The sequence below is a fragment of the Sinocyclocheilus grahami genome, unplaced genomic scaffold (genome assembly GCF_001515645.1).
Source record: "Sinocyclocheilus grahami isolate Dianchi unplaced genomic scaffold, SAMN03320097.WGS_v1.1 scaffold53.1, whole genome shotgun sequence".
Classification (NCBI taxonomy): Eukaryota; Metazoa; Chordata; class Actinopteri; order Cypriniformes; family Cyprinidae; genus Sinocyclocheilus; species Sinocyclocheilus grahami.
In genome coordinates, this window is record NW_015505232.1 from 125,544 (window position 1) to 137,386 (window position 11,843).

Consider the following 11,843-nt stretch of genomic DNA (forward strand, 5'->3'; position numbering starts at 1 on the left):
TACATATTATCAATAGCCTGCACAGTCTTGATGACATTGTCCAAAAGAAAATTAGTTTCAGAGCTAGGGCAAGTTATTATTTTTGGATGAAAGATGAAGAGAAACATTGTGCACTGTTAAATCAAGTACATTATTAAATTAAGTTTGTGAAATACTATTTCTGTCTTTCTAGTTCAAACTTTCATGTTTAATCCAATGTGATAATTGCAGGCTCTTTGTAATTATTTGTACAAATTTACCAGCAACATCTGACTGAAAATAGTTTCAAAGTAAATCCTACAACTGTTTTTTTGTGTGTGTGTGTATTGAGAAAATAAGTCAATTTTGACATTAAATAGGTAGAGAACAAATGTTAATTTTATTATAACTATCAAGTAAAACAAATAAAAGAACACAGCACAAATGAATGTCTACACACCTATAAACATTAAAAAACATCCAGCACAGCACCAGGATTATGCTGGTCTCCCTTGTCAAGTATCATTTTCACAAGCGTTTCGGTTTTGAAACTTAAGACAGGTCATTAGCAACTCAGGTGATTTCCATCTGTTAGCAGAGAATGAAGTTAGAAATATTTGAAACTGAGAAGCTAGAAACAACGTGGCTCAGTGTCATCCACAGACCTGTAGTGCATTTCTGACAATTGAAGGTGTGACTTTTCTCAGTCCAAACGCATCTGTACACTAATTTGACTAGTTTCAGTATCATCTTTGCATATTAAAATGTCTCGAAACATAAAACCGTGCCTTTTTTTCCAAATATTGGTCCACAATGTGTTCTTATTTCCATCTGTTAGCAGAGAATGAAGTTAGAAATATTTGAAACTGAGAAGCTAGAAACAACATGGCTCAGTGTCATCCACAGACCTGTAGTGCATTTCTGACAATTGAAGGTGTGACTTTTCTCAGTCCAAACGCATCTGTACACTGGTTTGACTAGTTTCAGTATCATCTTTGCATATTAAAATGTCTCGAAACATAAAACCGTGCCTTTTTTTCCAAATATTGGTCCACAATGTGTTCTCCCACTTATCTTGTGGCTGTCGTTTCTCTTTACACAGACCCAAACTCAGACATCCAGGTCTCATATTTCTCCAGGTCCGCAGCCGAGACGGATTTTGAGATCTTTTTGAGTGCAAGCTCAAAGTCCTCCATGGTGACTGGCATCTGCAGCTCATCTTTAGAAAGAGCACGGATCTCCTCTGGACTCAGACCCTGGATCCTCCTTCGCATCGCCATCATTGATGCATCTCTGAGAGCACAAAAGTACAAAGCTCATCAGTCAAATAAACACCATCAATTTACATATTTAGAGCATGCGGCTTCATTTAAAGGAATAGTTCACCCACAAATGAAAATCTCCGGAAAATATTTTCACCCTCAGGCCATCCAACAGGGAGAATACATTTTCAGCCAATTTTCATTTTTGGGTGAACTATTCCTTTAGGCATTAAAGTGAAAGATATACTTTCTCCCCTCCCTGCTTATTATGCAGGGACAAAACATACTGTATAAACCCATACGGAACTGATCAAATCATTTTCAATTATGGGCAATATGCAGCGTGCTTCTTAGGATGAATAGGTCCATGAAACAGCTAGAGCTGGTTGGTTTGGTTCAAGATAACTCTTCTATTCTGGAATTTCCTGCAACGCTGAAGGGGAAAATTAATGGAAAATATACTAACGAGCCCCAGGCAACCACTGTTGAGCTTGAGTCTGTTCTTATTGGCTGTGATTTTGTCACTATGCGCCACATTATGTTTCTAGCAAGAGCAAAAAAAATGACTTGATGCTCAAAACCGGTCACATCAAGTTCAGTTAGGACAGTGTGTTATCCGTAATCCTGAAAACATACTGTACCTGCAGACGTTGGTGATGTCAGCTCCTGAATAACCCTCTATTTTCTCAGCGATGAGGGTGAGATCCACATCAGATGCCACTTCAACTTCCCTTAGGTTGATCTTTAAGAGTTCTGCTCGACCTTGAGCTGTGGAGTTCAGTAATCATTTGAACATTATGAAAACCATGTTTTTCCTGTTTTGATAAAAAAAATAATAAAAATAGACAGCTATGTGATTATCGTGAGTCTACTTTGACTACTGTATTTCTCATTTTTATATAAAAAAAAAAAAGTAAGACATTTGTTATCATCTAAAACATCATATTTTCAGTTTCACTTAAAATAACTTTGTTCAACCTTAGCGCTTAAAATAAATGTTGTTCATAATGAATGCTACTATAATTTATGTTCTTTAATACATATATTTTTCATTCTTGTTTTGTTCTGAATACCATTAAATATATGTGTTATTTGTTGTGGAGTGAGGGGGAAATAAAATACACGTTTAAATTAATATAGTGTAATATAGTGTTTAAGAATTAATATAGTGTCGTTTGTAAACATTTCATTTTATTTTCTGGGTATTTTACATTATTTCTACATATAATATCAATAATAATAATAATAATAATAATAATAAAATGTGACTTATAAGTGTTTTTTCCTCTCAACAAAGCAAATTTGACCTGATCCAACTTATAGTCAGGTGTGACTTATTTTCCAGGAAATATGGTAAATATATTTTTCAAAATGTGCTTAAGTGTCAGGAATAAATGCCGCAATTAGAAACATTTTCATGGTTCTAAAAATAGGTTTTCTTTTATTTGTGTCAATATTTTTCCCATATTTTCCCTTTTGTTTTTGGGGAGAATTATGACCTTTTAAAAAATGTATGTATTTTTGTCTCCCATCCAATTTGAAATTCTAAAATCCAGGCCCCTGTAACTATAACAAAGGAGTTGCATCAGACAATGAAAGCTCATGAGTAATGACTAACTAACTGAACTATACAGCATAGTGTGAATGGAGAGAAATTAGTCAGGCTGGTTCATTTATGAGTGGGTGACATGCATGGAGAAATCAGAGGAGCCGTGACTGCCTGGAGAACGTCTTTCTGTTGATGGGCGTTTGTGTGTGAGGGTGTTAGAATACCAGTGGGTAGTGGAATGTAGATCCTCTTCTCCAGTCTTCTCCTTAGAGCCTCATCAATGTCCCAGGGGAAGTTAGTGGCAGCCAGGACCATTACCATTTTAGAGGGATCGTCACTCTCTTGAGCACCTCCTACACCTGATGCCATTACACATTGGGTGTTAAAATAAGGCTGCATCATTCATTGTACTATCATAACAGAGTCGCCTACTACACAAAAACTCACCATCCATTTGCACGAGTAATTCTGACTTCACTCTGCGACTGGCCTCGTGTTCGTCTGATGTGCCCCGTCTCCCGCAAATAGAGTCAATCTCATCAATAAAAATTGTTGCAGGGGCGTAAAAACGAGCCTGTTACAGCAAAAAATGAAACAGCAAAATAGAAGTGCAAATATGCAGTATAGACAATATAGATTATGACATGACCAACACTTTTAGTTTATTATATATTATGTTATCATGTTATCATAAATGATATTACTTCCTTTTAACACCATCAGAGTCAGGTTATTTATTTATTTTTTAGTTATTTATTTGACTAACTAACTAGCCTTTTTTTCTTATATTTGACCCTGGACCACAAAACCAGTCACATGAATTTGAATTGAGATTTATACATCATCTGAAAGCTGAATAAATAAGCTGCATTGTTGTATGGTTTGTTAGGATAGGACAATATTTGGCCGAGATACAACTATTTGAAAATATGGAATCTGAGGGTGCAAAAAAAATCTAAATATTGAGAAAATCGCCTTTAAAGTTGTCCAAGTGAAGTCCTTAGAAATGCATAGTACTAATCAAAAATGAAGTTTTGATATATTTACAGTAGGAAATTTACAAAATATCTTTAATATCCTAATGATTTTGGCCCATTACAGGTTTTTTTTCACATTTTATGAGGGTATATTTTTTTCTCTAATGACCTAGCTAGCTAACTAACCGAGTAACTAACTAACTTTTTTTCCCTATTAAAACAGAACAGTGTAATCCCCATTTACATCAAATCAACACTGAGTTTCAGGAGTTTTTTTTGCTTTTATTAGGGTATAAGCATAGCATTTTACTTTTAGGAGTACTTTTACCTTTTATGAGGGCATATGTTTTCTACTAACCAACTATCAAACTAACTCATTTTTGTCCCTAAAAACACAAAATTTTGCAGTTTATGTAAAATCATCATTTATTTTCAGTGATTTTTGTTTGTTGGTTTTCATGAGGGCATATTGTTGTCTAACTGACTAACCAACTAACTAACTAACTAAATAATATCTCCCCTATATAAACACACAGTGTCATCCAGCTGTCAAATTAACATTGCTTATCAAAGGTATTTTTACCTTTTATGATTTTTTCCTCATAAAAGAATTAAATAACTACCTTGCTAACTAACTAATTAACTGACTGACTACCTAACATTCCCTATAAAAACACGTTATTGCCCATTTGTCAAATCAACACTGATTTTTTGTATTTTTTTACCTGATTTTGCGGAGCATTTTTTACCAATTAGTGTTAAATCAACATTAATTTTGAGAGGTATTTTTACTTTTATGTTGTCTAACTACTGTACTATGCTCATTGTTTTCTACACTGATTTTTATCATCCAGAAATGGTAAAGAAAGGAGCTTTACTATGGGGTCTTTAATTGAGGCATTTTAAATATTTTTATTTAAAGACATTTTTAACACTTTCAATCATTTGTGCCTTTTTGGTCATTTGTGTTTGAGGTCTACTTAACTCCTAATCACTATCAAATTATACCTTCAGCAAAAAAAAATAAAAAAAATCATTGGACACGCTATCACAGTGCCTACATTACTTCCTCTGAGACCACTCACCATTTCAAAAAGGAGCCGCACGAGTTTCTCAGACTCTCCTCTGTACTTTGAGGTCAGCGTGGAGGATGAAACATTGAAAAATGTTGTGCCACATTCAGTTGCAACCGCTTTAGCCAACATGGTCTTCCCTGTGCCTGGAGGGCCCACCATCAGCACCCCCTGACAGTTTAAAAACAACAAGACTTCGCATGGGCATATATTTGAAACACACAGGTGCAGCTGATGGTTTGAGGAAAAAACACTTCAATAAAACAGATGGCATGTGGAAAACAAACTGAAGGCGAAATATATCAGCCATACTCAATCTGTGACGAATGATACAGCACAAATGAAAGCTTGTGTTGAAGAATGTGCATTCTGTCCTACATAATTAACTAGTTTAACAGCATCCCCTGCTGGGCTAAAAAAAACTATGATCACAAGAAATTAAAACAAATGGGCGCATAAATGTTGGCAAACACATAGTATGACAGACTATGTATCCATATGTGTGTATGTTCAGATGTCAAACTCTGGCATCAGTGTCATCTAACATATTAACCTTCCACGGGCGGCGGATCCCCTTGAAGAAGTCTGGCATCCACATAGGCAGGACCACTGCCTCTTTCAGCAGCTTTTTGGCATCTTCCAGATCTGCTATGTCATCCCTGCAGGAACAGTAACACATGACAGCTTGCTTGAATCACCGTCCAGCACTGAATCACTAACTGCCACTGTGACTGACAGCTGTCGCTGACTCAACACGTTACTTATTTGTCTCTGGTCAAGTATGAAAACTAAACTCACCGCATTGCTATTTATACAGCCAATGCCTAGGCCCAGAGGGACTTTTTTCACATTTTCTGAGCTGATATTTTTATAGGAAAAAAAAAATAGATGGATTTCAATTTAAAGTTCTAACTCTTACTGAATACTGAAAGCATGATCAAACTAGCCAATCTATTTATGAATAAACCTTTAAGAGTGAGGAAAAGTGCCTTGGCACATTTTGTACTTTAGTATGTAGTGTTTTACAGTTATAAGTAGTTATTCGTTATTATTTGATATGATCACGAATTTAACAGAGTCACGATAATTGTGCAGTTTACATTTTAATTGCATTTTGCCATTCAAAAAAGGAAATGTATTTGCATAAACCCAAAAATTTTAATTCAGCCATTATCAGTGGGCTCTTGTGTGAAGTGGATCAAAATTAAGAAAAAAACATTTTTAAATTTTAAAATATATTTTCACAGCATTTAAAAAAAAAACTTATGGCCATATTTAATTATAAGTAAAAAAAATATAAAAAATTTTAATAACGTATTAGGCTTGTAGACATGAGCAGAACAGACAATTATACCGTTAATCGCAATTATTTGTTTGACAAATATTCGTCAGCACAAAATTCATTCAGGTTCAATCCAGGTTTATCAATAGTCGACAACAACATCTACAGTGCAAAGTAACGTAATATCACACATAATTAAATGGAATTATAGCAAATGAGCAATACGACTGTATACATACATTTATTTTGTATACTATGTAAGCATTTGAACAGTAAAACTAGTGCTAAAGTGGCACAATACCAGTGGATATTGGGATTCCGGGACACAATGTCCCTCTCCAGTGCATCCACCAGATCGCTGTCATAGCCTGTGCCATCAAACTTCCTCTGTTCCACATCAGCAGCACCCTCCTGGACATTCTTCTTACTCTGAAAACACAGACAGGCAGGACACATTGCTACAACACATGATAATAGGTACTCACAAATCCTAAATTGTCTAAACTGAAATTAAATCAACCATAATTCCAATCCGGACTAAGTATTTTCAGTTTGTACATTCAGCCTAATAGTTTAAATAATTTACTTTTTCATCCTTAGCTTTATTTCCACGGCCGTCACGGGTGTTCGGTCTCTCTGATTTGATGTTCGGCTGACCTCTGCCCAAAGGGCCGCGATGCTGCATTCCAGGTGACTCCTTTCTCTGGGGCTTTGATACAGTGATTGGCTTCTTCACCTGGACAGGTCCCCTATGATCAGACAGAGTGATATCATGGGGCATCTGTGACCACATATGCACATGTGACCACACACTCTAAAAAATGCTGGGTTGTTTCAACCCAATGTTGGGTCAAATATGGACTAACCCAACTGTTGGGTTAAATTTTGGTTACATTTTTAAATTAGCTTTTTAACCCAACAGTTGGGTTAGTCCATATTTGACCCAACATTGGGTTGAAACAACCCAGCATTTTTTAGAGTGCATATGCACATATTCTGACTGGCTTTTTTGGGGTGATTTGTGAACCGATTAGTGGATGTAATTTATAGTATCTATTTAATACATAGGATGCAAAGATGCATTAAATTGGTCAAAAGTAACAGCACAGATATTTATAACTTTGCAAAAGATTTCAATTTTAAATCTCATAATGCACTAAAAACCCTTTTACTATTTTTGCATTTGAAGAATCGTTATTTTATAAAAACTTAATATTTTTCAACTAAAATCACATTATATTAGATCAGCAACTTCTCATTAAAGAGTGAAAGTGGGGGAAAAAAATTAAAATCTAATGTTATTCCTGCTTTTTTATTTTTATTTTATTGAACAATTCTTTGAAAATTTTAATTACACATTACCAGTATTAACCCCTTTGAAATTAATGCAATTTAATTCAATACCTTTAACTAAATAGCGTAAATGTATAACTCATGATTGCTTGAAACTAATTTATGAACCCTACATTTATTTCGAGCTAAACAACATCAAAACAACATAAATAATACTCTGAAAGGTTTTCAAACAAAACAAATTAATTTTACTTGCATAAACCTTCACTTTCAGATGAAAAAGAAATCTGTTATCATGCTGCAATGGTTCGTCAAACAAAATTCAGAAAAAAAAACATTTGACACTAACATAACTTCATAGATAATTTTGTCAAGAGTACCTACCAGGTCCAACATGACACGAATTGTAAAAAAAAAAAAATAATAATAATAATAATAATAATAATAATAATTAATTAATTATGTGTGTTATGAGAGTCTTAAAGCATTTGTAAAATTTAGTTCACTTACTAAAAATTTTTTTTTTATGTATCTCTTCCAGGTCAAAACAGACCTGAATATGTTATTCGGGTTAAATAAATGCTGTTCTTTAGAACTTACATCAATATTTTTTTCCACAAAAATATTAAGCAGCACATTGATAATAATATGAAACGTGGTGCGCATACAAGACTTCTTTCAAAAACATTTTTTAAAAATGTGCTGCTCAATATATATTTTGAAAACCAGACCAGTAGTGTATATGTAAGTTATAAAATGAACATTTCAATACCATACAATTTTTGAAATACAATAAAAATATAAAACACAGTAAAATGTGTTGAATGTGAATATGTTTTCACTGAGCTAAATCCATTTTGTGCTGTATGACATGACGCATGAGTGAACACAGCAATGACAGCATGAAGACAGGAGACGTGTGACATGCTCTGCAGCTGACAGAACTCCTCAGGGCTTTATGTAATCAGCTGCCTATTCTACCTGTGCTCCGCTGGGGTTGGGGGAGGCCAGACATTGGGGTCCCTTGGACTCTCTTCAGGCTGAGGGTTGGGGAAATCTACGGGTTTGTCCACCTTGAAACTCTCCAGGGTGTTTACGAGGCTTTTCACCTGCTCATATTCCTCTGCCAGTTCCTGCCGAACCTGGGCTCAGAGAAGGGAGAAAAACAGCACTGGTTTGAAACTTTGAGATTACATATACTGTACCAACACCACTATACTCTTTGGCTAATACCTGTACAAGCACATATAACTCAAAGCATTATAAATAAGTACATATCAGATTGAATCATACAGTATATGAGTGCCTTACTTGTTGCCATTTGACTTTCAGAGCAGGATCTCTGAGGGACTGACAGTGCTTATGGATCTGTTGCATAACACCTTGATAATACACCATAGATGAGTCATAATTCCCCAGTAGTGCATATTCTCTTCCTTTTTTAGCATTGTTGCAAATCTCAGTCAGATTCATGTTGAGAAAGAAATCAAACCGAACGTTGCTTCAGCGCTTCAGTGTGACCCGAGTTCACGGAGTCATCAGAGACGCTGGTGATTGAAGGCCATGAGTCCTGAACATGTCAAAGAACAGAGAGGCTGATAAGATGATGCAGAGCTAAATCAAACATTTATAGAGATAGTAACAGAAGAGGGGTGAAGTCGGGTACAGCGAATGACTTTCTGACAAAACATCCAGAGCTGCATTAAAATGTCTCTGCACATTTCCAGATTTTAAAAAAAAAACATGTAACAAAATAAAACCCAGGAGCTATTTAAAGAGCTATTCTTTCAGAAGTCCCCCTCTGTGTCAGAACCATTTTTTCCCAAGTTAAATGCTCCAGGGAACCTGTACAGCAAAACCTTCAGAAAGAATTAGTTGATTTTGTGGGTGTTAGAAAGAGAAATATTTATAACATTAAAAAACAACTCAATTTGTTAGTATTCTGTGTGAACCATGTATGTAGAATATGTGAACATTTTTCACATAAAATTTATTCAGAGGTTTAATTATTCATTTTATTTCTTTTTAAATAGAATTTATGTGTATAACTGTATTTCTTTTTTTACTGATAATAATTAACAAAGTTGGCATGAGTGTATGGAAGTTGAAAGTGCGTGTATGGGCATTAATACAACATAAATATCCTCCTGAGACCTAGCTATGGAGTTTTTTCTCTGTAGTGGCATTATATTTTAGTGAATTTCTCTGAAATCTTACATGTCACAGTTTTAGAGCGTAAAGAGCACATTCAGGGCTTTTCAGAGATACCAAATGTTTGGACGTTTCACCATGACCACTTTCTCTCCTTGGTCTTTAAATATGGCTGACATTAATTCAGCGATACAATTGTACATCCTTATGGAAATATGATCATATTTTGTAATTATCATTCAAATTTGATTAATTTTCAAATGTTTTGTCATAAATCAACATCTCAGGGAAAATGTATGGAGTTTCAAATCAAAATAGGACTTTCTGTTATGAAACAGGACATCATTTCATACATGTCCACTGTGGAGGACACCAGGACTAAAAGAATGTTTATTACACAATTGAATAGGAAAATAAATTATATAATTACCATTCTTATGAAATAATATAGATATTATTATGAAAATCTGGCCAAGTATTACTCCCATTATTACACTTCTTTTTTCAACATGCTGTCCCAACAGCACATTAATATGCTAAATGCAAATTAGATACAGTGTATAGATTGTGTTTAATGGGAAAACCAGTTTATGGACATTTTACACACATATTGCATATAGCAAAATGGTATATCAAATCATTCTGTTATATCTTTTATAACAGTTGAGAATCATCCTTATACAAAGTTTGGCATAAAAAATCCTGAAACCTAAAAATTGACTGGAGATTTAAAAAAATTTAAAAAATCCCATTGCTTTTGCCTTTTTCCATGTCATTTTATTTTTTAGAAAAACTGAGTCCAAGTGTCCTCTACAGAGGACATTGCATAACATATGAATAAAATATCATTTTTCAAAAATGCTATTTTTTCCATATGCTCTAAACAATGTAATGACATGAGAACATACTAAATCCACAAAGCTTTTTTGGGTCTCAGGAGGATATGACATTTAAACTGATGGAAGTAGATCAAACGGCCAAGAAGAAATAGGCCTTTACTGACAATTATGTTATTTAAAATAAATTAATTAATTAATTTAAAAAAATGTTTTTATAGAGACCAGAATGATATAAATGATGATGGTGTGCTACCTTTAGATATCCAATAGTTTCTTATTATACAAATTTTAAATTAAATGTTGCAATGTTCATAAGATAAATTAAAGGTTGCATTCATAAGTTTTTTCCCTATCAGGCCTCTGTGAAAGGTTTTTTCTCTCTCCTGCCCTAATTGTGGCAATTGTTTCAAATTCAGTGACTGAATATTAAATAACTAAAACACTCCAGGCTTATCAGGTCTATTTTAACTGACTGAATCACTCTGTGTGTGGATTCACTGATAACAAACTCAATGAGAGGATTTCTCCATGGGTTTGGATGCAAAGCTGTAGTTTCTGCTACTGCAATACTAAACTTTGGTTTATTAACCTTTGCTCTGACCACAGAGTGGCTGTCAAAAATAAGACCATTTCGTTTGTCGGACCCTTGACGTGAAGCACATAATAAATACCGTTCAGGACGCCTCAAATTGTTTGTATCCCACTTTCCTTCTTCTTGTCTTTTAACAAAAACTAACCTACCTGAAAATCAACCATTAAAATAGCATACAATCATTTATTTCTACAAAATCAAGTCGCGTTTGTATGTAAAAACAGCACAAACGTCACCGCTCTTGATTATTCCTTTACACGGGATTTGTAGTTTTTCCCCGTTTGCTTTTAAGGACACACAAATAGTAAACATTGCAATAATAAACTACATTACCCATAAGGCAACAGTGCAAGACACTTAAGCGTTAGGCCAGCGATAACAAAAAGGATTTGCAAGGAAACAAACTATGAAGTCCACTTGTTAGTTTATGAATCTATCTAAGAACATGTGATATGATAGATGTGTTCTGCATTTAATTCTACATCTTCATGGAAATCGGTAAATGTCTTACCTTTATGCGAGGCACTTTTACGTTCGAGTGGCCCACAGTCCGTTACCCACTGATGTTGCCATGGCCGCGGAAAGACGCGGACTGACTGATGAATGAATGCATGAGGGCGGAGTCTGGACAAATACAACTCAGCCTGCTTTATTATAACTTTATAAACTGACCGGGGCTAGTTGTCACACGGGTTATATCGAACTGTAAGGATAAGGTAACTTTATTTTACTGTATTTTTAATAGTTAATTCCATAAATATGTCATTATGTTATTGCCTTTGTAACCACGACTATACAGAAAAATAAGTATTGATATTCACTACAGTAAAAATGTGACAACTAGCCCCGGTTTCTTTTATGAAATAT

General features: G+C 34.6%; 1 protein-coding gene across 1 annotated transcript; it reads right to left on the reverse strand.

Moving 5' to 3' along the window:
* Positions 1-797: 797 nt before the first annotated feature.
* On the reverse strand, positions 798-11,580 carry LOC107583337 (katanin p60 ATPase-containing subunit A-like 1). The gene is made up of 11 exons (XM_016269510.1): positions 11,488-11,580; positions 8,706-8,964; positions 8,376-8,536; positions 6,688-6,850; positions 6,403-6,530; positions 5,373-5,478; positions 4,832-4,990; positions 3,217-3,343; positions 2,994-3,128; positions 1,862-1,988; positions 798-1,251 (listed from the first exon to the last, which is right to left on the reverse strand). The coding sequence occupies exons 2-11, from the start codon at positions 8,865-8,867 to the stop codon at positions 1,053-1,055; spliced, it is 1,467 nt and encodes a 488-aa protein (XP_016124996.1). The 5' UTR covers positions 8,868-8,964; positions 11,488-11,580; the 3' UTR covers positions 798-1,052.
* Between the last annotated feature and the right edge of the window lie 263 nt (positions 11,581-11,843).